The following is a 26355-nucleotide window of genomic DNA, read 5'->3' as shown; positions in this document are numbered from 1 at the left end:
GGCTAAGGAGATGCTCAAGTTTGACCCATTTCAAAGAGATCCCTAGGCTTAAATAACTTCCTGCCCAGGGAGACTTGTAATGAGGGCTGTGTTCTCCAAAGCTCCAGTTACAAAACATCTTCCCATGGAGAGCGAACTGGAAGGGTTTTGATGACAACAAATTAGAGGTGAGACCTGTCAGCTAAAAGCCACGTGCCAGCCCTTCTATCAAGGTCCATTTCTAGCTAAAACACCAATGCAACACTGCAGCTATGAGTTTGAGCTCCATCCTTAAGCTTTAAGGCTGGGATTTTCCCAAGGGAGCCCCCACTGGCGTTCATGCTTAGGTCCTACCTAAAATTCAGTGGGAAACAGCCCCTCTGTGATTTCACCTAAGCACAAATACGTGAGGAAAACTGAAAGTACATGCACCAGAGTAAGGAGCATCTTACATGGAACAAGACTGTCAGAGAATCACTGCCCTGTACTCCATCCCCAAACGTGCACACACTTCGCAGAGGCCATGCAGAAGAAACCACCAAGGAGAGAGAAAAAGAGTCAACAGAAGAAACAGCTTCACTTCTAGGGCTTACACAACTCCAGGTTAGCATAAACCATTGTTACAGCAAACCAGCTAACAGCAAGGGCAAAGGCTGAAGGGTAACAAGAGGTCCAAGCTGAACATGGGAGCTGAGGAGGAGATACTTATTTTTGGAAAGGGGAGGAAAGGTTATGCAGAGTTATAGGAAAGAGCAGAGTCAGTTGAAAGAGGAACAAGGAAACGGAGAGACAGTGTTTATAGACATCCCTGTAAGTAATCACCATGCTGCCACCTTTGTCTAAATAGATTAGGATGTCATGGGATTCCCAGTTTAGGATCTTTCCCCTCATCAGTCTATGCCACCCCCAGCACTACAGGAAGTATCTGCACAAACAGGCTATATATACACTGCGCTGTTTATGTTGGCCATCCTGTGACTTGGGGGGTTTCAGGAGCACTTGGGGTCAAAGATGTGTGCCAAAAGCACATCAGTGCTCCACTGGCCACATCCTCCCCATGGGGAGCCGGGCTGGGCTGCAGCCAGCAGCATACCTGGATGGAGGACATCTGTGCATAGCCTCGCCAGCTGAAGCCCTCAAACTCCAAGGGGTTGTAGCCAAAGCGCACAGCCCGGCCCGACGGCGTGGTGCCTTCCTCCAGCTCGAATTTCAAGTGGTGAAGGTCAGGGAAATAATGATCCCGTGCTGGTCTGGGGAACAGAGAGAACACCATCACCTGCGGGGTACCGGAGGGAGAGGCAGAGGTCACCTCCGCCAGGCTGATGTGACAGGGTCCCCATCCCTGGTGGCAGAAGGCACTGTGGGAGGCAGAGCATGCCCAGGAGCAGCTTACTGTGTGCAGGCGGGACCCCGCGTGCCCTGCCGGCAGCGACAGGCTCCGCTCCGCGCCTCGCAGGACGGCCCCAGCGCCCCGCCGACGTCGCACCGGCAGCCTGCAGGAGGAAGCGCCTGTTTACATTCCCGCCGTGCTAACGAGCTCCTGCTCGCTCATCAAAGGCACATCCCCAGCGGGCCCGGAGCCTGCGGCCACTATTTTTATTCCATTGTATCCGTTTTCATATCTGGCCCCGGCCCCACTTGGATGGACACTCTCCTTCCACCTCAGCGCGGAGCTATTTCCAGGCGGATGATGGAACAAGGTCTGCAAACCCTCACGGTGGCCACGAGCTGCAGCCCTGCCAGTGCTGCATGGCATAGCTCAGAGCAGCCCATCTCCTCCTTCACCTCTTCCCACGGACAGAGGGGAGAGCGGGATCTCCTCCTTTATCTCTTCCCATGGACATGGTGGAGAGTGGGATCTCCTCCTTTACCTCTTCCCACGGACATGGTGGAGAGTGGCCAACCCCACATATCCGTACCCATCCTCTCCTAGCAGGAGGAAGGGGCATTGCAGCAAGGATGTGACCAGTGGTTCAAACACTGTTTCTGGTACCCAAAGGAGTACCTCACCAGGCTGTATGCTCCCCAGCCTGACAGACCTTTGTCCAATACTGGAAAAGCACAACCTCAGGTCTCCAGAGCCACAGTCCATGCTCTGGGCTGTGGTATAGAATCACAGAACCAAGGTTGGAAGAGACTTTCAAGATCATCCAATTCCAACCATCAACCCAGCACTACCACTGTACCCTTAAAATGTTTAACTGCATCACCCCAAAAATGATGACCCAAAACAGAAGATGGGACATCTCTTGCCCCTTTTCTCCAAGTCACCACCAGTCAGTCTGTGCAGTGGGGTCAGTTCTTGGGGCCCCTCACTCACCAAACACCTCAGAGAAGGGGCTCACCTTGGCAGCCAAAGTAATTAGCATTCTCCATGTTGAAGTAGCCATCCTTGCAGGCTGAGCAGAGCTTCCCACACACGTTGGCTTTGCAGAAACACTGCCCATCGCCCTGGGAGAGAAGCAGGCATGGAAACTCATTCCCTCCTGCTGCTTGTCATGGCTAAGCTGTTCCTCAGTTATTTGGGTTCTGGTCTGAGACACTGCAGAAGCAGCAGACTGAGATTCATGCTTCACAGTGCTTCCTGCGCGTGGGTGGGCCAGATAAGGGCCAGATAATTTAAATTACCCAACAATGCAGGCAAACAAAAATCCAGGCATCCTGGGACAGACACAGAAATATTTAGGTGCCTAATTTATGACAGGTCTTAATCCCACATTCTCATGCGAGCCCAGATTGTGGTGCAAGAGCCGAGAGCTCAGTGCTGGGGCCTCTCCAGCAGCTGCTGGGTCAGACAGAGCTGAACACTCCCAACACAGCACACTCAGAGGAACCTGGAAGCAGAGAACAAACCCACCTGCCGGCACTCTGTGATCCCACTGATGGTGCCCTTGGTGTCACACTTGCAGCCTGAGGAGAGGGACATGAACAAGAAAGCCAGAAGGTCAATCAGCCTCTGAGGAGAAGCCCGATGGGGTGAGCACCCACCACACCAGAGGACAGTGGTTGGGGTAAGAGGAGCCAGGAACTGCTCAAGTAGAAGGTAGCTCTGCACAAGGGCTCAGATATAATTTTGTACAGCTCCTGTTAAGGACACAGCTACCACAGATATTGGCCTTTTCTGCATATTTGGCCATGAAAAATTAGGTGTCTGTAGGGAGGGCTGGGAATGGCACAGCTCATTGTATGAACTCTATGCTTCATCCCAAGCAAAAAGCTCCAGGTCCAGCCTTCACCCTGTTCAGGTGAGGGTCACCCAGAGCACCCCAGCTCTGACACACTTCTGGGTGAAGATGGAAGGAAGGCCATCACTTCCAGTCCTCCAGTGATGGTGCTCACTGGCTCCTGCACCATGGAGGGGAATCTGTGGGCTGTGCAAATGCCATTTCCTTACTCAGGCAGCCATAGGGGTTCTCTGGAGTCAGGTTCCAGTATCCAGGCTTGCATCTGTCACAGGCTGGGCCTTCCACGTATGCCCGACATGCACAGGAGCCCTGGGGAAAGGCAGGGGGAGAAAAGAGCAGGTTAGAATATGCAGCACAGTGGTTGAACATGGGGTCTGCTGCTCTGGCTGAGCCTAAGAAAGGACTTGGTCCAAAAAGAGATAAAGTAGATCATACAGATTGACCTGCAGGGGTTGTGGTAGGTTCATTTCATACTCACCGGGGCCAGTGAGGGATCTGCAGTCTCCAACCCTGCTGGGTTACAGGAGCCCACTAGAGAAGAGGGGTAAAAGAACAGATTTACAGCGCTAGAACTGGGGTTATTTCTCCCCTTGCAAAGCTTTTGGGGGATGCTGAATGCATTTACCACACCCAAGAGGCTGGGGTGTGACAGAGATGAGGGCAGGGGGTACCTTGGCAGTGGGGGAAGCCGTAGGCACCGGGCTCACAGCTGTCACAGCGCAGCCCCGTCACCCCGGGCCGGCAGCTGCACTGCCCCGTGTCCTGCTCACAGGAGCCGTGCAGGGACCCCTCCCGGGAGCACTGGCACGCTGCAAGAGAGGGGAGAGAGCTGCTGCATTCAGGGCTGCCCAGCAACTGCCTCCTTTGTCTGCCTGACCTTCACCGAAATCAGGATTATAAATAAAATTCTCATTCTTTGCTTTTGGTTAAAAAATGCCCCATCTTTTAAGAAAAACAATAGAAGTCTCAATGTTTATCACAGCCATTCACATACACTTATGTGTATTTCAGAGGCTTTATGTGTATTTCAGAGGCAGGGAAGAGTTTTGGTTGAGGAGAAGGGGTGTGATCTCATCCCCCAAAAGTCAGTTGCCAGTGATATATCAGACCCTACAAAACCCCAAAAATTCCAGAACAGCATTTGGCAATCAGGGTCTGCCCTGCGGATGCTGGGCAATGGTTCCACAGCCTCTGCAGGACCTGCTGCCCATGAATGCACAGAGATCCACTGCCCTATCACAGGAAAGGTCAGCAAGCTGCCAGGAGCTGCCCATGCCTTCCTTACCCAGCCAGCACACCTCAAACCCCTGCCAAAGGAGACATTCCAGGCTGACACCCCCACACTGGCTAACAGCTAAAGACTGCTCAGGAAACCACAGACTTAAAAAAAAAAAAACTAAAAATCAGGTGGTTCTCTTCTTTCCTTGCTGTGGGTCTTCTCCAGCTCTGCAATCTGGCTATGGCTTTATGAGACCAAAAAAAAAGTGACTACTGAAGTCCTGTGAGAGCATTTCATCTCTGCCTCCAGCCTCTTCAAAGGCATTCTGCCGGCATCAGCATTTGGGAGCAGAGCTCTGCCAGCTGGCAGGGCTCAGAGTCCACATTTAGGACTGTGCAAGAGGGTGATGATGCTCTTTTGTTGCTTCATGGAAATTGTATCACGGATTACTTTTTAATGAGCAGTAAATTCTTGCTGGGAGACATGAGAGTACATCTGGCTTCTAGTCAGGGCTGCTGACAGGGAGGGAGGTAGGGACACTCTGCTCACAGGATTTGGGGCTGCAGGCACCTGACACAGGCACCAGCAGCAATAATCCAGGAGTGATGCAGTGCCCAGGGAAATGGATGGGAGCAGAGAATCATTAAGGTTGGAAAAGACCTCTCAGATCATCACCCAACTGTTCCCCCAGCAGTTCCAACCCACCACCAAACCATGTCCCCAAGTGCCACATCTACATGATTTTTAAATCCTCCAATGATGGTGGCCCCACCACTGCCCTGGGCAGCCTGTGCCAATACTTGACAACTTTTTTGGTGAAGAAATTTTTCTTAATACCCAACCTAAACCTCCCAGAGTGCAACTTGAGCCATCTCCTCTTGTCTGGTTTCTTAGCAGAAGAGACCAACCTCAGCCTGGCTACACCCTCTGCTCAGTGTTTGCAGAGAGCAGCAAGGAGTTACTCACGTGTGCAGCTGGGGAATCCATAGAAGCCCAGGGCACACTGGTTGCAGGTGTGCCCTGCAAAGTTCCCGTGGCATCGGCACTGCCCTGTTGGGCTGCAGGTGTTGTCCACTGCACCCCGGGGATCGCAGGAGCAAGCTGCAAGAGCAGGACTCTGATCATCCCTGAGATCCATGGCCAGGCACTGCTGCTCTGAACCATCATTCAGCCCCCCAGGAATCAGACACTTCCATCAGAAAAATATTAATTTCTTAATCCCTTGGCCAATGGTGCAGTATTTGCATAGCCATACCAGGAAAATGCACTGAGGGGTCTTTACAGCCTATTCAGTGTTCCCCAGCAGTTTAGTAGGCTAATACACCAAAATCACACACACACAAAAAGGGCATAAACTGAGACACCAGGTCACAGCAGGGTTGTGATGAGGAAGTGTGACTGATAAAAACTGCTCTGTCTTCCAGGCTTTGCTATGATCCATGACTCCCAAAACAAGCCTGCCAAATTCACAGTGCAAACCACACGGATTTGATACTGAGAAACACCACAAAGTCTTGCAAGAACAGCCATGTTCTTTAGAAGGTTCAGGTGCTTACCATAGCAGTGGGGGTAGGAGTGGTAGCCAGGGCTGCACTGCTCACAGCGTGGCCCTGCAAACTCAGCCCTGCAGAAACAATTCCCAGCAGAGTCACAGCCTCCTGGCAGCGTCCCCACAGCACTGCAGCCACACACTGCAACACACAGAACACTCCCTGAGCTGGGAGCACGGGGCAGAGCTCATGGCAGAATGCCTTTGTCCTGGGCTTCTCAGGCAGGCATCAGGTGCTGTTCTAAGCGTTCACACCATCAGTCTCTGCCCATGGCACATAATTTCCAAAACCACTTTCCAGCCCTTCAGTCCCCTGCCAGAGGATTCTGGCTGTGTCCCCACCCAGGCCCATGAAGCACAGGTACTCACACTGGCACAGAGGGTAGTTGAAGTAGCCAGGAGCACACTGGTCACACGAGTGCCCTTCGAAGCCTGTCCGGCACAGACACTGCCCCGTGTCACTGTCACAGGTGCCATCGTACTGACCAGGGCCAGAGCACTGGCAGGCTGCAAAGCAACAAGGCCATCAGTAAATCAGCAGGTTTTTTTGTTTTTAGCCTTCCCAGGAAAGGAACCAGAGCATCTGGGGTAGAAGAGTAGTTGCTGGGGAAAGCATGAGGAACAGAGCTGATAGCAAGCATGTCTGGCCCATAGCGAATTCCTCCAGAGTCCCCCACGGCTTGGGAGGATGCTGGAGGGTCAGGGCTGGGTGGAAAACAACAGCAGAAGTGCAGAAGTCATGGGAATTTATCACTTGGAAGCAGAGCTGTGGAATTCCTCCTCCCCAGCAGAGGTGGAGAACAAGGAGAAGGCCAGCAGGGCCAGCCTGGGGACACTGCCCGCTGGGTACTCACGCTGGCAGCTGGGCCCGTAGTGGCCTGGGGCACACTGGTCACAGTGTGTGCCCTGGAAGTTGGGTTTGCACACACACATCCCCACCCGGGGGTCCTTGCGACAGGCGTTGCCCTCTGTCCCTCCCGCGTAGCAGTCACAGTCTGCAAGGGGACAACAACAGACACCACACACGGCTGTCAGCCCAGCTCTGCCAGCCCAGCTCTGCCAGGCCAGCCCTGAGGTCCCACAAGGACACAGAGGAGCTGCCCTGAGGCAGCTCAAATGCTCAGGCATTTGTTTCCATACCCTTCCTATCAGATAAGAATGCTTTAACCACCCACGCCTGGCTCTCAGGGTGGCTGGCAGGGCTCAGCACCATGATGCTGTGGAGGGGCAGGGTGGGCAGCAGGGCAGCACACAGGGCAGGCAAATGCTGCTTCCACAAGCCCAGGCAGAGCTGAGTCAGTGTTGTGTGGGAATAAGCACAGCCTTGGGCTAATCAGGCAGTTTCTCTCTGGTCACTCCATGCTCAGCTGCACCCCAGACCTTCCCACTTCCAGGGCAGGGTGTGCCAGGCAGGCAGTGCCAAGGCTCTGAGCCAGCCCTGCTGTCACCAACAGCAGTGGTGTGGGGTGCTGGGCTGGGAGAGGCAAGGACAAACATATCCAAAAAGCAGAGGGAGGGGGAGGCGAGGAAATGAGAAGGGAAGTGAGAAATTCCAGCTCAGGAAAGAAAAAACCTGTCTGGAAGATACAGACTTCAAAATATCTGAAGGAAGGAAAAGGTTATCTGGAGTGTGCTGGGGAGCATGAGACAGGGGAGGATTCAGTGGGAAAAGACACAGAAAAAAGCACAAGGGAGTAGATGAACTGAGAGGAGTGAGCATGAGAGAGCAGGGAGGTGTGGGGAGCATGAATGAGAGCATGGATGAGCTCTCTAAACAAGAGGGAGCGACCCAGAGTGGCTGCCTGTGCACGACCCTTCAGAGGTGCCCACAGCAGAGCTCCCAGCTCAGCCACAGCCCCTCTGTGACCTTTGGGGGAGGTTCCTCACAGGGAGGGCAGAAGGGACATCCCCACATGGCCTGGACCCCAGGAAAAAAATCACACTGTCACTCTAGGCTAGAGCTTCCACATCGGTATAAAGGGAATCATGAAACTTCCTTTCCACCCAACTCAGCTGATGGTTGTACTCTCTTAAAACCACCCCATACAACATATGTGCCCAATAAGTTGAAGACCTGATCTTGCATTGGATGGAAGGTATAACAGAAATGACGCCATTGCATCAAGGAAAATTGCACTGCTTACTTATTATCTGTCCTGCAGGAAGCACTTGTTCTCCAGTACTGTTGTGAGAGAAAGCTGGAATGGCTGTGCAGAGAAAAGACACATTGGACATGTCAGCACACACACTCAGAGAAATCCTGATGGAATATCAGGGACTTGACAGTCCCAAAACTGAACAGGCTGAATAAAAATGTTGAACATGGAACAAAGCACAGATAACCATTACAGCCCTTTTTAGCCTGTCTTTCTCAAGAAAGTGGGAGATGAAACTCCAGCCACATGTGAAGCTCCTGTTGACTCTGTGTTCAGAGCAGCTCAGCTCTGCTGCAGCTCCCACCCAAACCAAATGTGAAAGAACTCCTGGTGGGACAGGAAAGCACATCCCAAGAGCCACAGCTGGAGCTGCTGGGTGTGTGTGCTCCCAGCTGTGCCCCCACACTCACGGTAGCAGTGGGGGAAGTTGAGGTAGCCCTCGGCACAGGCGTGGCAGTGCTCCCCGGTGTAGTTGGGTTTGCAGTAGCAGCGCCCGGTCAGGTCCTCGCAGGTGCCATCGGTGAAGTCAGACTCACAGTTACAGCCTGCAGAGAGGGACAGGTGGCACTGAGAGAGGCCTCACACTGCCTGCAGCAGGAAAACCTCCCAGCCCAGCCCTGCCCAGTGCCACCCAGGCCAGCAGGATGTCACACTCACGGTAGCAAACATAAGGAGAGTCGATGGGGTGGTCGGGGGAGCGATAGTAGCCAGGGATGCACCTCTCACAGTTAATGCCAGTGGTGTGGTGCTGAAAGACAGTGGGTTGGAGAGGCATCAGTTCCTCTGCCTGCAGGATTCACATTCATCTGCTAGATTTACTAGCAGCTCTAGGTTACAGAGGAAGCAGCACACCAAAGACCCAAATCTGCTCAAAATTCCACATACACCAACTTGGGAACAAAGCGCTTCCTGCCAACTGCATCCTCCCATAAATAAAGTGTGAGTTTCAGGTTCATATCTGACCTTGAGCCCATTTCACTTCTTTCAGATGGTAAAATGTCCTGACCATTTTGTGCACAAAGGATGGGAGCAACCTGTTCCTCCCAGCAAGGAAGCACAGCCAGAAGTTTCATGCCAGTGCATGAATTAATCATGTCACTGTCACCTTGGGAAGGGAAGAGCTATGCTCCCACTTTCACAGAGACTGAAGACTGGCATTTTGGTGGGCAGAGACATCCAGGGAGATGCCAGAGCACTGTGAACCAGGCAGGGATTACACAATATGCTGGGCAGCAACCTGTGCCTCCCAATTCTGGTGTCTCAGCAAACTAAAGCTTTAGGAGTTAGTGGTACTACCAGCTAGAAACCCAAGTGCTGTTCTCATTACTGGTGCACACTCCTTTAATCCACAGCAAAGATTAATTTTCCAGGCAGATACCTAATTTAGATAACAGAGGGGCTTGGTGGAGAGGTCCAGGAGGCTGAACTCCAGGCTGACAGCAGAAACAAATAAAAACATTTGCAAAAGCCTTTTCCAGAGAAGCTTTTTGGGCCTACCTGGCAGTCAATACAAACACCTCCTCCTTCAAACTTGTCCTCACGGCTCCTGCTGGCTTTGTGTCTATCCACCTCTGGGTCGTAGTAGCAGTCATAGGCATGGCCATTGCAATTGCAGGCTGGAACACAGAGAGAAGGGAGCTCAACCACCTCAGAGATGCTTCAGTCAGCACCTGCATCTCCAGGTGTCAGCTCTCCCTCCTGGGTTTGATGGGTTGGTTTTCCATGAGGAAAGATGCCTGAATGCATCTGGGGGATTACAGCATCTCCCAAGCTCTCTCAACTCTTTCAGTTCAAAAGTACAGAAGCAGCAACTCCTTCACAAAGTCTGGTCTGCAACCAGGAGAGTGAAGCGGGCACAAAATCACAAGTAAAGTATGTGCAGGCATGTATGGACGAGAAAGAAAGATCACCACACTGTGGGGCATCGCCTAGCCTGGTCTGGAGAGCAACATTCTTGCCTCTTTTATCCCACCCTGCATAGAGGTGAGCTGTAAAACCCAGCACCAGGTGAGGGGGCTTTAGAAACTCGCAGGATTTAAGATCCATTGCCACCCTGTGTTTCTAAGACACCGCATGGTGCAGCTCTGTGCTCCCACTGCAGGAGAAATTCCGCTGTTGGCACTGACCAAAGGTTCCTCTGGACAAATAAAGATGTCCCATATGTAAACACACCCAAACCTCATTCATCTTGCAGACAGAATTGAGCAATGACACTTGCCTGCACTAACCCTTGGACACACTGGAGGAACTGGAAGGCAAGCAGAGCCAAATTCCCACAGGGACCTCAGAGACCTCCCTGTGTGAGCATCACCTGAGCACCAACACCTGCTGTGCAGGGTCCTCCCTGCTGTATCACTGCCCCCAGCTCACCCAGTCCCATCCAACACCACCCCAGCAGTGCAGAGAGCAGCTGCTCTGCAGCAGGGCACGGGGCTGTGCCTGGCAGGAAGGGAAAGCCCAGCCCTGTCACCCTGATAAGTTCTAAAAAATTCCTTTGCCTGGATTTCTTCTCCTGGGAAGCTGAGAAGCCTCAGAGAAAAATGAAAACAATAACTATCTGATTGCTTCTCCTGTGTTTGGCTGCTTTGGAATGTAGTCTGGAGATTGCTTATCCAACAAGTGGTTGTTGGACTGGTTTCATGTGAATTGTTTTTACTTAATAACCAATCACAGCCAGCTGTGTTGGGACTCTGGAAGAGAGAGAGTCACGAGTTTTCATTATCATTCTAGTTAACCTTCTGTCTGTACCCTTTCTGTATTCTTTAGTATAGTTTAATAAAATAATAAATTAGCCTTCTGAGAGCATGGAGCCAGATTCCCTCATCTCTCCCCTCGTCAGGGCTGTCTCAGGCTGACCCAGCCCCACTCACGCTGGCACTCGTTGGCGCTGTCGGCGGTGGCAGGCTTCCAGGGGAACTGGTTGTAGCCAGGGCAGCAGCGGTCACAGGAGCCACCACAGGTGTTGTGCTGGCAGTCACACTGCAGCCTGTGGGGACAGGAAAGGGCGCAGATAAGGTTGGGGTGATTATAGGGATATGACCCTGCTGTGTGACGGTGTTGTGCATCGCTGTCACTGATCTGGTACACGAACAAGTGGTATTTACTAATCCAAACATTCTAGAAAATGGGCTTCTAAGGCTTTTCCCCCAACTTTTTAATTGATTTATTTGTTTTTTCTGAGCCAAACGTTGCTATTCCAGCTGCATTCTCTCCCTTTCTTCTCCTCCACCATCATTCTTTTTCTTCACAGGGACACAAGGATAAGAGAAAAATCTGCCGCTGTCTAGCCAGCTCTGCAGAGAATAAAATGTAAAATGGTTGGAGGTGGCAGTGGTAGAAACTGAGCTGAAGCTGATTATTTGAGAGAGTACAGCGTGGTGCAGGGACACAAAGATGTCCCCACCACTGTGCAGGGGCAGCAAGAAAGGAAAAAATGACAGCCCAGAGCTTGGAGAGGGATGGGGATATACAGGGGCTGTCTGCTCCTCCAGGCACACCTGTGCTGCAGGGAAAGGGCATGAAATTTGAATTAAAAATTTCAGTAGATGCTGGCCTCACACTCCCTGTGTGCTGCATTCCTGCTTTCCAGGCAGGGCTGTGCTGGGTAAAGGAATCTCGTAAATGGATCTCGTCCCTGCCCCACCACCAGGGTGATTCATTAACGTCAGTGACATCAGCCCCAAAGCCTCCACTTAGCACAGGGCCATTCCCATCCAACACAAATGCTTTCTGTTGTGTTAGACTTATGGCTAATACAGCATGTTCCAGCTTTTATCTGTGCAATTACTCATTTCCCCTCAGGGCCAGTCTGCCACTCCCATCTCTCCCTCCCTTCTATGCTTTTCCATTCAAAAGCAGTGTGTTTAAAAATAAATGTAATTCTTTTAAAACGTTAGAAACAAAAGGAGCAGTCATTCAGGGTGAAGTGTAGGAGTGCAGACACTCTGCAGCGAGCTGAGTGCCACAGCTTCCACCTACATGTAATTCTAAGATGTGGGACCTGAAAGTCTATGTATACTGAATTGCCAGACAGAGGCAGCAGCACAAATGACCTTATTTTAATGAAAATAATGGGATGATCTGAAGGTTTGGGGGAAAGCAAGCAGGATCCACACTCAGCATGTTTGCTTCAGGCAGAGGGGTTCCCAGCCCTTCCCTTGCAGATGCCATGGGACACTTGGCTGCAGTCAGTTCTCCAGCACTCACCATGCCCCATCCCTGCCCACATTCACAGGCTGGGCTGTAGCTGGCGGAGTCCAGGCATGAAACTGAACCTCTGGCTGGAGCTTAAGTGGCAGAAAACAGCCCTGAAACACCCATTAGGAACTTTGTTCTTCACGTGTTTTGCACACCCAAGGGGGAGTCTCAATGAGAGGCAAACCTTGGCTGTGTCCCCGGAATGCAACCACCCACAGACCTCTCACCTGGCTGACCAGCACTCAGCACTTCCAAGGAAACGAAATTTTATTGTTTTTTCCACAGCAGCAGCTGGAGATCAAGATTAAGATCCATACACATGTGTGTGGAGAAAGATGGTCACTGAGTCAGGGAACTTATAAACCTGCAGAGCAGTGTTAATATCCATGACTGGAGGACGTGGCTCCAGCCACACACCCCAGGTTCCTTAAGGCTCAAGATGTTTGAAAAGAACTGGTTCAGTTCCCAGAATGCAAGAAGATGGCACTGCATGAGTAAAGCTGCTCATTTCAGAGGGAGAAGGAGGTATTTATTTAGTCTCTGCTGTCCAGAGTTAGCAATGACCTCTCAGAGAGCTCAGCTATTGCAGCTTCACTGCACCTTGTGCCGAGTCTGTGCTGCTAATGAATTACAGACCAATGTGCATAAACCACAATATTTACATGTTTCATTGACTGAGTATATACAAGGGAGAAGAGGGAGCGGCTGTGTGCACACAGCACATATTTCCTGGTCATCCTCTGTAAAAAATGAAACCGCAGTCCTCCCGTTGGAGTTGATGCTCAACAGCAGAGACTAAACAGTTTCCAGTGAGCAGCTGTGGCAGAACTGAGAGCAGCACAAACACCACAGCATCAGGATTTGGCTGGGACATCTGAGCACAATCAAGGAAAAAAAATCCCCTTCCTCTGTTTCTGACTGTACTGAGAAAAAACCACCTGCAAAAAGAGACTGATGGATGGCACAAATCTGCTGGCACACATGGTGCTTTGCCTTCCAAATGGGAAAGGGGAAGCTGGAGTTCAGGGTGCAGCAGTGGGAAAGCATCTTTCATCTGTGGATGTGCTTCTGACCAGCAGCTGCTGCTGCCTTGGTGGTTACCTTCAGCAGCAGGCACAGCAGGAGCAGCTGGACTCTGTGTGTCTCCTCTCCTGCTCGTGGCATCTGTGACAGGGCAGTGAAGCCACAGGAACAGCTGCTCTTACCAGGCAGGTGCAGAACCCTTGCAGGGCTCTCCTGAGCTCACTCAGTCTCTCAGCACACAGCTCCTGTCTGGGCTCTCCAAGGCAGGTCCCTGATGATTCTGATCTCACTGCTCCAAGGGTTTGCCAGGAGAAAGGGTTGTGCCTCATCCTGCTGGTGCTCACCTTTAAGCAGGAGAACATTCCTTCCCTCTGCTTCACTCAGCCCATTGCAACACAGGGCAAAGAGAGAAAGCTGTGAGAAGTGCAGGGAGCCTTGAGGAGGCTGTCCCTGCCCACAGGTCCCTGCAAACACAGGGCCCAGATGTGCTGCCAGCTCAACAGCTGGATGTGCAGCCTCTGCAGCCTGACACTTCACACAAACTCTCCAAAGTTGCACGATTGCTATCACTGATGGCCAGAAGTCAGCTCATGGACATTCTTTGTCACATCCTGAAGCCTTTGCCGAGACTTCTAGCTCACCTCACCTATCAAAGTGCTCATCCTGCCTTTCTGAGCAACAGGCACAAGAAACTTGGGGATGTGCAGAAGAGAGAAGTTAAAATGAACAGCAGAGAGCTCCCCCCAGGCTGAGATTGTGGGATTTTAAACAGGACCAGGCCAATCCACATCCCTTTATCTGCATTTCCTTGCCCAGCTGCTGTCACAATCAGACTCTGAAGAGGCAGGACATGTGCAGGGACACACCAAACAGACTGCTGAAGACAGGAGGGATTCCTGGCAGCTGGGCCTGTGTCTCAAGGGGTCAGTGTGTCTCACCCCAGCTGATGTGGCACTACAGACATCCTCAGGCTGGCTCTGTGCTGTGCCAGGGCAGGAGGGCTGGGATCCCAACCAGCAGTGCCCACTCCAATGGGAGGGCTGGACACAGCTGCTCCCACAGCCTGGAAATGGAGGCATTTCATCAATTACTCATTTTCTCAACTGAAAGGATCAGATTTCTGCTGACTTGCCTGTGCTCCTGGGCTTGCTAAAGGGTACAGCAATGCCATGAGAAGATCTATTTATCCAGCATTTTCTCTGCTGTATCCCAAAGGACTTACAGCTGTTGTGTTCTGACTGTACAAAGCACACAAGTAGGAAATGTTTTCTCCCTCAGGCCAGCGTGATCTGCTCTGGGTGAAATGCAACAGCTGCTTACCAACATGTGCTGCAACATCAGACAACAGCCTGGGGCCAAGAGTGAAGATGCCAAATGCATCCAAATGAGAGTGGAGGAGAGGAATTTTGGGAGACAGAGATGGTTGCAAGCAAAAGTTGCACTGAACGAGGATATCCAACATATCTCTCCTTGTTCAACCTTCCCTCCCTTCTTGGAGAGCCCCAAGCCACTGATACACCCAAGAAAGGTTCTGGCATTTCCATGTTAAAGAATCATTGTCCTCATGAAGCCTTTTGCCCCAGCACACAGGTGCACTTTGCATCCAGCCATACCAATGTCTAAAAAACAAGAACTGTACATTCAAATATTTATGAACTTCCTTTTGTCAGAGTTTGGCACACTCAGGCAGGCTTGCTTAGGAAATACCTCTTTGTTTTAATACTTAACAGCTTTAACCTTGGCTGGGACTCACTGGAATTTTATTTTAGATGATCCAAAAGTTCTACATGATCCTGATGAGAAAGAAATACAAGCTCCCCTCATCCAGCTGAATCTACCCAGCCCTTTCATAAAGGCAACATTCAAGCTGAAAACAGATGGCTAAAAGCAACACTTCCATGGGCTGAAGCAGCTCTTTGGCATTCCAAGTTGCCAAGGCAGATGGGAAGTTCCATTAGCCAAAATGAAACTTCTTTACACACTCTTGTTCTTTTGCAAAGAGTTGTTCAGATATGTACATAACCAATCTAGGGTTCTTATGAGCAGAAATGGGAAGCAGTCTCTGGTTTCATGGGAGACCATCTATTTATGAGAGCATTGTCCAAATGCTTAAGAAGCCACATGGGAAACAGGAGACTCCTCTGCACAAGTTCAGAAATGGAACTTTCTGAATTCCTGAATGGAATTCAGGACTTTGATGGAAAATCTCCCAGTTCTACATCAGTATCCCTCCATCAGTATCCTCCCACTCTGCTCCAGTGGGAGGCAAAGTTGTGGACAGGGAAAACTCAATCAGGGAGCTGATCTGACCGAAAAACAGTCTGACAAAAGGTGGTGTTTTTCTACTTTGTCTGGAGCAGTTACTGCTGCTTTTTCAAGGCAGAGCCATGAGCAGCAGTTATGGCACCATCACAAGCTCAGAACAGGACACAACTAACTCTGTTATCATCTTTCATTCACAGAACAGCAGTTCAAATGCTTTCCTTTTCAAATGCTTCTGAGATTTGTACCTGTAAGGGTCGTTGGGATCTTTGGCATCGCAGACGTCGGCGTGGCCGTGGCACACGCAGCGCCCTCCAATGCTGATATCCTTGATGCTGTAGTAATACTGCAAAGCACAGGAAAAGTTGGCCATTACTATTTTTACAAACCAGATTCATAACCATTCTAGTCAAGATTCAGCAGAGCTTTGCCGAGTAAAATGATGTGCTGGGATATTTCCCTTACAGTGACATTGCAGGCTGTGGTATGATCACCACCTCCAACAGAGCCTGTTAGCTATAAGTGGGGGCTCCCAGCACAGCCAGAAAGCCACATGTGACACCAAGAAGTGTTTCCCAGTTCCACATTGTTGGTGTCTTCTCCATCTCCAGCCACAGCAGCACCAGCTGCAGATGCCTTCAGCTTTAGGGGGTGCAAGACTGAGAAATTCCCCACAGGGTGTCCCCTCCCAGAGCTGGCTTGCACAGCCCTCCAACAGCTCCACCTCCCCAGCAGGAGCACCAAGGCCTGCCTTACCCTCCTGGTGACCGTGGGGTCCCTCAGAGCCTTGCCCATCAGGTGGCCCAGCAGAGTGTTGGTCTGCAGGAAGCGCAGGCGGATGTTGGTGGCTTTGGTGAAGTTCCGCAGCAGAGGGGAGTAGGAGAAGTTCATGGCTCCTGGGCGCCCGTTCACCAGGGACACAACAATCTGTGCATGGAGGAGGGAAAAGGCCACGCTGGACTTCCACTGCTCTAGAGGAAGCTAGAGCACTATTGTGTGAATGTGTGAGAACAAATCTGTACAACCCTGTGGGGTGGGAGGAGATCAATTGAAACAGGGTCTCCTTGAGTCAGGTCTCTTGGAGATCCTCAAGGTCTTGGAGATCTATTTCACGCCCAAGATAGCTCAGCTACCTTAGGTATAAAATCAGCAGGATGGCTTTTGTGGTAGTGTTGGAAACAAAAAGGTCTTAATAAAAGGCAAAATAAAAAAACTCTTTACAGAGAAAAACTGAACCAGATGCAAGAGGTTCTTGCTCCTACTAAAACACCTCACAAATGCCATTAGTTTCTTTGTTCTCTTCTTTTTCTAGTAAATTGCTCAGGTGAGAGTTTCTGGCCTCTGTCCAATCAGCTACCCTTAAGTTTGAGAAGTCGTCCCCCAAGTCCTACAAGGTGTCTTTTTTGCTAATTGAGGAAAGAAACTTCTGGCCTTAGATAGTTCTGTCACAAGATAGTTTTGTCACTCCATCAACAAGGAGCACATCCCTACAACCAAGCTCTCCGTCAATCCCGTCTGGTCGAACTGAACACTTAAAAGTGGTATCCAAAAATGGAGTTAACAGGAGTACCAACAGCCCCTGAGTGACCCTGGATACGTCAGGGATGGAAACAGGCACATTTCCAGGCTCACCTCCCCATTCTCCAAAGGCACAATCCTGGAGTACTCCGTGGTGCAGATGGCGTGGTCATCCCTGGTGATACGGTCCACAGTGTGCTGGCCAAACTTCTCAATGCAGTCCCTCTTGGAAGCTGTTCACCAACCAGAGATGAGAGCAGTAAGAGAAAAGGAACAATTCCCAGGCCTCTCTGGATTTTCCCACGCTGAGCACAGGAGAGATGGGTGTACAATCTCTGTTAAGCATTTACCACACAGAGATTGCTTTGTGGCATTAACTCTGTCATGGCTCCATGTCCTCCACTAAGGGAGGGTGTCACTCTAACAAGCAGCAAACTCCCCAAATCACCTCCCTGCAGTAAATGAGGAAGGTCAGAATAGCACCTACTGCCAGCACCTGCAGAGAAAGCCACCTCTCAATTTTGGCATTAAGCTCACAGTGAACCAGCCTGAGATCTTGCTCTGGTCTCAATCTGCTGCCTTGCTGGCAGTGGATTTGCTACACTGCTTCCACTTTGCTGCCAGGGTGTGGGAACTGCACCATCATTTCACGTGGCTCCTAAACCTCCTGGGTCAGCCCTGAAGGCAGCAGAGAACCCACAACAGGAGCAAGAACAGTCATTGCTGGGACACCTGCCCCCAGGCAGTGTGGACAAGCAAACATCCTGCAAGCCAGTGCTCTGCCTTTCCCAAATACTGCAGGTCCCTCCTCACACCTCACTCTGAACTCTGCTCTTAAACCACTGCCACAAAGCAGAAATGCCAAAGCCACCCAGCAGCACTCCTTGGGGACAGCAAACCAGGGCTCCTGCCACTGAGTGGCAATGCAAGGCTGGATAAAGCCAGGGAGCTGGCATCACCAGGCAGCCACTCTGCTGGCTTGGTGACCTGCTCTGGGGACACTGAATGCCAAGGCTCTCCTTGCAGCTACAGGAATGTCCTGGCTCCCCAGCATGACTGCTCCTGCAAGTCCAGCACCCCTGTCCCCAGATGTGTGACATCCCTGTGCTGGCAGAGCCCACCAAACCTCTGCTGGAGCAGCTCATGTGCAGGGTGGTGAGCACCTGCATCTACCCATCCAAAAACCTACACAGTGCCACTCTCAGGGACTGTTCCCTCAGGAAGAGCCTGGACCGAGGCTGCTGCTCCTTCCCACTCCCTTTTCACCTCTGCCAGGAGCTCACAGCAGTGTGCTGAAGTGAATGTCACTGCAGTGCTCCTGAGGGTGCCTTCCATGGGGAGAAAAAGGAAGAAAAGGCAGCCAACACAATCTCCTACTCCTGCCAGAGCTGCTCAGCTTACACAGGAAACTGAAGAGGAAATGTTAACACAATCCATGGGAATAAGCCTCCAAAATCATAGGAATAATCCCCCAATTCATGGGAATAATCCCCCAAAATCTATCTCAGTGTGCCTGCAGAAGGCAGGTCCCCCACTCCATGGGTAGGCTGAGCCAGGCAGAAGGAACAGCAGAGGTGGAGCAGGGGATTTCTGTCTCCCTGCCTTCACCTCTGGCATGCACCCATCCACACCCTGTCTCCAGAAAGTGGCCTTGCTCTGGGAAACACTGTTTTGGCAACAGCAAGAGCTCAGTTGCATCCACAGGAAGATGTGGAAATATTTAACATCAGGTCTCTGGCCGAGGTTTGCTTCGCCAGGTGCTTTTTTAAAGGCGATTTATTTTTAAAGCCCCAGGCAAGGAACCTGTCACCACTGGCTCCAGATGATTGATTTCCAGAGCACTGCCACGGCTGCATGCAGACAGGATGCTCAGCCCAGGGAGCTACTCAGGAAAACCAAAGAACTCCTCCAGTTATTGCAAAATCTGCACAACCACATGAGCCAGAATCTGGGCATTCTGAGCTAAAACAGAGCAACCCAATGGCCTCAAACTCTAGCAGTGCTTTAAGGAACCAGACAAGGAGAGAACCTCACCAAGCAGTCATTTCTCTCTCCTCACATAGAACTAAGCCCAAAAGCAGCCCGGCACCCCCTGTGATGGGCAGCTTGAGGGGCAGTGCCAGTGCCATCCCTGGCAAGGCTCACTGCCTGCTCTGAAGAAACTCTGCATTTCTGCCAGCTGCTTTTAACCCTGGTACTGACCTGGCAGTGTTTTTATTAGACCACCTACAGAACTCCCCATGATAAAAATAAACCTCTGCAGAGGACTTCTTGTGCTTGCAAATCTGGCAGGTTTTGGAGCAGCACCTCTTTATTTCCATGGGAATTTTCCACTGGGCTGTGCCACTGCATCTCCCTTCTCCAGGGAGGGGTGACAGGGAGGGAAGGGGACTCCAGGTGTTGCAGCACTGCCACTACACACAGGAACACACCAGTGCAGCTCCAGACCATGCAGGAACACGAGTGTAATGGGCCCCAGGAGAGGCTTCAGAGTTGGCAGAGAAATCCTCAGAGATGACAGAAAAAAGCAAAGCAGGAATTTGACAGCAGTGACAGCAGTAATTCCCCACTAGCACACAGCAGAGAGAAAAACATCCACCCCAGACATCAGCTACCATACTAAGGCAACACAGGGTAATACGTCTGCAGCTCCCTCTTGCACAAGGAGAGGCCAGAAATCCAAAGTACAGCCTGACAGGTAAGCCAGAAATATGAGCCTTTAGGGACAGCCCAGGGCAAGGCCTCTGAGTGCTCCCAAGTCCTTTCCTGCCAGGTTTTAAGCTCTGGCTGTAGATCTTAACTCACATCTTCTCCCAATTACTGCTGCTGCTTCTGGGAGGAGCTGCTGGTTAACAAGTTCCTCGCATCCGGCTACCCCACAGACCCTCTGGGAGAAGAGTTTTGTAGAACCAGCTGTTTCTTAAGGTTTTAATCAGAGAATTGGGAAGCCAAATGCACAGGCTGGATCTCCCTTCCAGCCAGCTGTCTCTGATCCCACCTTGCACAGCAGCAGGACAGCAGCTCCCTGCCCTGCACAGGCTGGATCCAATCTCCGGTACTGATAAGCACAGGGGAATGTTTGCTGCATCCAGACTTTTCTGTGATAGCAGCCACTTGGAAGTGAGCTGCTGCTTGGCTTCTGCAGGAGCTGAAACACAGCCTGGGATGGTACAGAGAAGAGACTGAAAGAGGAGGGCAGGGAGGAGATAAGAAATCTCACCTTCAGACCTAGAGCAACAACACCCAACTGCAGACACCAGTGCCAACTCTGGCACTCCCTTTATGTCACGACAGTATTTTTAAAAATACATTTATTTTTAAATGCATTTATTAAAAATATCAGAGAGTAAAATAGCTCTCTTTTCCTGAGGAGCATTCAATCTTCAACTCTTGCAGCCTTACTGAGCAGATCAAACAGAGGACATGCACTGCATCACAGCAATGACACAGCTCCAAACCCAACCCTGTATTTGCACAGAGTTATCTTCAGCACAGCCCCACTCCCTGGCACTGAGCTGCAGCCCCCTGTCATACTCACAGGCAAAATACTGCCAGGGCTCATAGGTGAGGCCAAAATCAGTCGATCTCTCCAGCACCCAGAGGTCAGGACGAGGGGAGTTGGCAAACTTGATCAGGACATATGCTACGTGGAAGAGCTGAAAGAAAGAACACAGGGTTAGCTGGCTGCTTGAGGCATCCTGAAAAGCAGAGAGAACTCCTTGGGATCCAAGTGGAATAAATGAGCTGGCACTTTGCAGCTCCTGCTGCTCACAGGCAGCCTGTGGAGCGAAATCCTCCGTATCTAAAGGGATGGTGATAGAACACGGCTGCTGCAGAGCCAGATTAGGGAGCTCAGCTCCCCCTGAAAGCAAACACAGCTCAGACTTTGTGGCTACAGCCTGAGCTCAGGTTGTGCCTGAGCAGGCTGCACTACAAGCCAGCTACAATGCTGCCCTGGGGGCTTGGATTTGGGATCTTTATGGGGTAACAGGTGACACAGTGCCCTGCCAGCCAGGGAACACCCAACTGTACCTTGCAGACAGCACCACAAAATCCTTCTTTTTGTTTTTTTTAAGGTATTCTACATACCAGCCTTGCTTCACCAACACAACCTGTGTTTGGAAGCCTGTTCCAGAAAAAGCCCAGCACAGCTCCTCTCCCCCAGGTGCCACAGGGAGGGGAGAGCAGGAGACACACTTGGCTCCAGCACAGCTCCAACACGGGGCTGCTCCCATTTGTCTGGACACTGACATGTGCACACACACTCCTGCCAAGGATAAAACAAATCCAGTCTTTAAAGAGCTCCAATGTCAGTGCTAGAGAGAAACAAAAGCCCCAGCAGAATTTCCCTTCCCCGGCTGGCACGGGCTCGCTCCAAGAATCCCCACTCCATCATCCTGCCACAAAGCGATATTTAAAGGCAAATAAAGTTCTCTTATCAGAGGAAATTCCTAATGTCAAAAACAACCCAAAAGGGAGTTTAGTGCTTGAAAGGCAGAGATTTATAGCCCAGGAGTCCCTCCTGATGCAGAGCTGGGGCTGTATGAGCATATACCCCCCTGAAGAGTGACAAGCATCCAGAGGGACATTTCTGCAAGGGGAGGAGGAGGACAGCTCCGTGCCCATCTCAGCCATGCAGGAGCCAGAACATCAGCCAGCACACCCCAGCCCTGCCCTGGCCACACACATCACCAAGCCAGAGGACACTCATTAATAATAACATGCCTCCAAAACAGCCCTGACAAGCCACAGATTGGGCAAGAACTGAAAAAACAAGAAAGAGGTATTTAAATTTACCAAGCCATCTATAAAGCACAGATCTTGCTGGGGTCAGTCAGACAAGGGGTCTGCTGGTGTGCAGATATGGAGCAAGGGGATGTGGGCAGCCCTGAGGACTGGCACCAGCTCAGTCCTCCCTCAGCAGGACGGTCAGGCAAAAACCTCCTCAGGAGACCCCCAAATGTTCCTCTGGCTCTGGGGCAGCCTCTCCCCCACTCACCAGGGGGATTGGGGTGGTTCCCACTGCAGGCTGGGGGCACCTGGGAACACACCTGTGTGCAGGCTAAGGGGGCTTGGGGGGGATGCTCAGGGAGGAGTGAGCCAGATCCAGCTGGGAAACCCACATGAGGATAAAGCACAGGGGGTCAGAGGCTGCCCTCCAGCTGGGAATGGGCAGGAGGGTGGGACTGTCACCCCTCTCAGGGTTTGCACTGCTAAGGACTGGTGCCATCCAGAATAAAGAAACCAAAGCAGTCACCCAACTCAGTTCTCTGCTGCCAAAAGACTTTCAAGCTCGGCCAAGGGGAAACAAGCATCCTTTTCAAAGAACTGAGGGAAAACAGACCTCAGCGCTGCCCTGGTTCCCCTCTGCAACATACGTGCTGTCAAGGCACACAAGACCCGGCTTTTTTGAGGAGCAGCTTTTTCTGCCTGAGAGCTGGTATTTGATAGGGAACCCCAAGAGGCTTCAGCCCAGGCAGCTGCTTTCTCTGCAGGACCAGTTCTCACAGCCCAACATCTGCCTCTTGGCATGGGAACAGGGCTGAACACCAACCAGCCCGTGAAATGACACCTTCCCTCTGCTTAAACTCCCTCCAGCTTTATTCCACAGGGAATAAATGAATGCTCCTGCTGGAATCTAGCACTACCTGCAGCTGCACAAAATTCCCTGTGGCTCAAAAATACCTGTGCATGTTCTGGCCTCAGGCACAGGGGGTTCTCTGCTCTGAATGAACAGCAGCCACAAACACAAATTCAGAAATGTGAGGTGCATCCCCCTCTTCTGCCTTTCTTTTTGCAAAGCCAATAATGAATTGACTGCCAGTAAATCCCATGGAATTTCTAGGGGGTTCTCTTTGTTCTTCAATTTTATCTCCAGCACTGCTGTTACTGCTGCTGAATTTTATTCCAGTTGTGACCACAGTCTTGGGACACAAATAAAGCAACCAGCCCTGCAGAACCACTTCCCTTCCAGCATGGAAGGGTCATTCCTAATGGAGCACAGAAAATATTCAGGAGTCTGGGATCACAGTGACCCCAAACCTGGAACAAGACCCTTATCCTGGTATTCTGGGGGATTTTTGTCCAGTCTGGTGAGTCCCCTGCCCCTCCATCCAACTTCCTTATCTTGCAGATGATCACAGCCTGGCCAGAAAAAATAACAGCAAATTGCATGTTTCCAGTGCATCTGCTGAGAAAACTCAGATGCAGAGATGGAGCAGTGGCTCTAAAAATAGAGCTGGCAGAAAAGCCAGACTTTTCATTCCATGTTTAGTTCCAGTACAGTTCTGCCCAACCAATATTGCAAGAGAAATGGTTGGGGTTTTTTTTCCTAAGCCTTTATTTAGCTCCTATTATCAGTCAGATGAATAAAAACCTCTATGCTCCCAGCCACTTCAGACATTTTCTTCCCTTCTTCATGGAGGAAAGAGGTGAAACACCAGCCTTGATGCTCACACTTGTCTCAGGCACTCAGATTCCTTATTTTCCCTACCTCTGAAAACATGCCAGGTACAGCTCAACCTTTGACCAGCCTCTGGAATTCCATAAAACGACCTTCCAGCCAGGAAATTCTGACACTGCTTTAATTAGCAACCAGATTTCTTTGAAAATAGTAACATCCCCACATGGAGCTGATGTTGCTGTTAGTGGTTTTGAAGCAAGTTTCCTTAGTAACAATCTCTTGCAGCCGCCCCAGTGCTTGGAAGGATGGAGGTGAGGGCATTTCCTCTGTGTCCCACACTCCATCCATTTGTGCCTTTAGATGGTGGGCAGCTTTATCCAGCACCAAAATAGCATTAAAATATAATAAATACCATTAAAATATAATAAAGACCATTAAAATATAATCCTGATTACTGCCCAGTGTGACAGTGCAAAGACTTAAGGAGCAAAAACAGATTCTCCAGAGAGTCAAAAGAAACTCAGCTGCTTTTGGAGCAGCACCTTCTCTGCCCATTTGCTCATCCATTCTTCTGTGTAAGCAGCAAATGATGGAAAACTCTCACATTTCTTCTCTATTTCTTCCCTCAAGACACTGATTTCACTTTTCCAGTTCTGGGAGGTCCATGTGGGAAGAAGAAAGCTGGCTGGACCAGGTTTGTATCCTGTGTTGCTTTGGTGAGGGAGTTCTGGGGAAGTCTCACTGATACTCCAAGGCACCACAAAGCCACACAGAAACATTCAAAAACCAAAATAAATCTTCACATTGCTGTAACATTGACAACTACATTTCCACCAGCAGCAAGAGGGGCTGGTTTTGGTTGTGGGATTAGAAGGTCTGAGGCTGTGCTGGCTGGGAGGCAGACCCAGCTCTGCTCCCAGCCCCTGCACGAGGAGTTCACACAGCAAACCACTTGCTAATTTTCCACAGGACAGATTTATTACCTTTGGCATTGACTTATGAAAGCAGCACCATGTAAAAACAAAGCAGTTCATCTCTCCTGACCACTGCTCCAGCCCCCTGTGGGGTGTGTGTGTGTGCAGAGCATCACCAGCACTGCTGATCCCTGCTGGGCATTTCCCTCCAGGGAAGGAAGGACCTGCTGAGCCATGCCAGGCTATGGGCAACAACAACTCCCACTGTTATGGGGCACATGCAAAACCTGCAAGCAGGGAAAGCAGAAAAAGAACTGCTATGGAAAGTGTGGGGAAGTATTAATTTGATTTCCCCCTCTTTCAAAAATCAAACTATTTTACTCCCTCCCAAGCCCATCCATCCCCTCAGGCACTGCCTGGTCCATCCCTGCAGCCACAAGCCCACCTGGGAAACGTGGAGATGTCAGAGCCTGGATGGGGTTATCAATCCAAAGGGAAAAGCAGCTCTCAGGGAGCACAGGTCACCTCTGCCCACAGCCATGGACCAGCCCTGGAAATGCTCAGCAGTGCTGGCACCACATCACTGGCAGCAGCTACAGCTCATAAGGTGCCTTTCTGTGCACCTTTTATCCCCACAAACAAATATGCAGGAGGTGGAAAAGCCCTGGAAAGGCAGAGAGCTTCTATCTCACTTTGAATTTCTCTAGGTCAGTGACCTGCCCCTTCTGCATCCTTTGCCTGTAATCATTTATTCTCATGGAAGCAGTGAATTTACTCATTAACAACTTGACTGTCCCCCTGCTGAGCCTCTGCAGTCCTACAGCAGATTTATTTCTCCCCAGCCCATCCATCAAAACGCTTTAATAAAATCTCTCACATTCAGTGTGTGCCTGCTTTTTATTTTCAATCACACAAGAACTGCTTCAACCCTTCCAGGCAGCAAACAAAGGTGCTTCCCCTCCAAGTGGGCACAGCTCTTTATCCAGTCATTTTTCTATAAAAAACTCAAGTGCCTGAGAGCAAACAAACCCCACACATAAAAGCATAAAAGTCTGTGTTTGAAAGAGGGGTGTGCACTGAAATATGCTTTGCCCCCATTTTGCTCTTTTCCTCACAGCAGCTCCCGGCTTGTTCTTTTATGTCTGTGTCTCAAATCCTCACTCCTAAAAGTTATGTTTCTCCAAGTTATTCATGGAGGATTACAAAGTTCTGAATAAGAAGGTTCCCTATACTTGTATCTCAATATTTTGACAGCCAGGCTTTAGAAACCATCCCATCCCTTTCACCACAGGGGAAGGACAGAGGTGCAAAGTGGCAGCTATTAAACACCTCAGTAGGGCAGGGGAGAGAGGTGAGCACTGAGAATCCATTTTGCACCAACTTTTTTTCAAGTTTTTCTCTCAAAACTCTGGGGTTTTATTGAGAGAGATCAAAGAAAACACTCTCCATGGAGCCACACATTCAGAGCTACCAGCCAGCATGAAACCTGCTCTGTGCCACAACAAGCAGCAGCAGCAGCAGCAACCCAATACTTTATGCTGTTATTTTCTAAACAGTGCCTGTTCCCTTCCTAAGCAGCTTGGCTTAGATGAACAGCTGATGGAGCATTTTCCACAAAGGATTTTTTCTTTAAACACCACTTCTGAGAAGGATTTGGCTCGCCCACCCATTTCACACACAGCCCTGGCTTTATCTCCACAGCATCCTCCTGTGCAAGTTGTGCTTCCCCTGCCAGTGCCACACACACCTCCTGCCAAAGATCCCTGGGGCACTAAATCTGCAGCACTTGGCACATGGCAGGGCAGAGCAGTGCCATCCCTTGTGCCCTGCACAGTGCTCACAATCTGGATAGCCAAGTTTTAGAAGTGTCCTCCAACAGGGCAGCAGCAAGAGCCTGACTGGCAGCAGGTTCAGCCAGCTGGCACTCAGGAGAGGCACAGAGGAATATCC

At 50.7% G+C, this 26355-nt stretch overlaps 1 protein-coding gene across 3 annotated transcripts in view; it reads right to left on the bottom strand.

Annotated features, from left to right (window-relative positions):
* LAMA5 (laminin subunit alpha 5) overlaps window positions 1–26355 on the bottom strand; it is an 88641-nt gene that overhangs the window by 32398 nt on the left and 29888 nt on the right. For all 3 annotated transcript variants that reach the window (XM_074553736.1, XM_074553737.1, XM_074553738.1), the window contains exons 3-22: window positions 20627–20744; window positions 17203–17321; window positions 16327–16497; window positions 15819–15916; window positions 10959–11074; window positions 9586–9704; window positions 8746–8836; window positions 8499–8633; window positions 8077–8139; window positions 6787–6927; window positions 6302–6439; window positions 5940–6074; window positions 5350–5484; window positions 3836–3973; window positions 3643–3695; window positions 3374–3473; window positions 2837–2889; window positions 2325–2430; window positions 1373–1472; window positions 1073–1229 (exon numbers count right to left, since the gene is read on the bottom strand). In XM_074553736.1, the coding sequence (XP_074409837.1) occupies window positions 1073–1229; window positions 1373–1472; window positions 2325–2430; window positions 2837–2889; window positions 3374–3473; window positions 3643–3695; window positions 3836–3973; window positions 5350–5484; window positions 5940–6074; window positions 6302–6439; window positions 6787–6927; window positions 8077–8139; window positions 8499–8633; window positions 8746–8836; window positions 9586–9704; window positions 10959–11074; window positions 15819–15916; window positions 16327–16497; window positions 17203–17321; window positions 20627–20744 (2286 nt within the window). The remainder of the gene's footprint in view (window positions 1–1072; window positions 1230–1372; window positions 1473–2324; window positions 2431–2836; window positions 2890–3373; window positions 3474–3642; window positions 3696–3835; window positions 3974–5349; window positions 5485–5939; window positions 6075–6301; window positions 6440–6786; window positions 6928–8076; window positions 8140–8498; window positions 8634–8745; window positions 8837–9585; window positions 9705–10958; window positions 11075–15818; window positions 15917–16326; window positions 16498–17202; window positions 17322–20626; window positions 20745–26355) is intronic.

This window comes from Zonotrichia albicollis, chromosome 17 (genome assembly GCF_047830755.1).
Source record: "Zonotrichia albicollis isolate bZonAlb1 chromosome 17, bZonAlb1.hap1, whole genome shotgun sequence".
NCBI classification, from domain to species: domain Eukaryota; kingdom Metazoa; phylum Chordata; class Aves; order Passeriformes; family Passerellidae; genus Zonotrichia; species Zonotrichia albicollis.
This window is presented reverse-complemented; position numbering and strand designations above follow the sequence as displayed.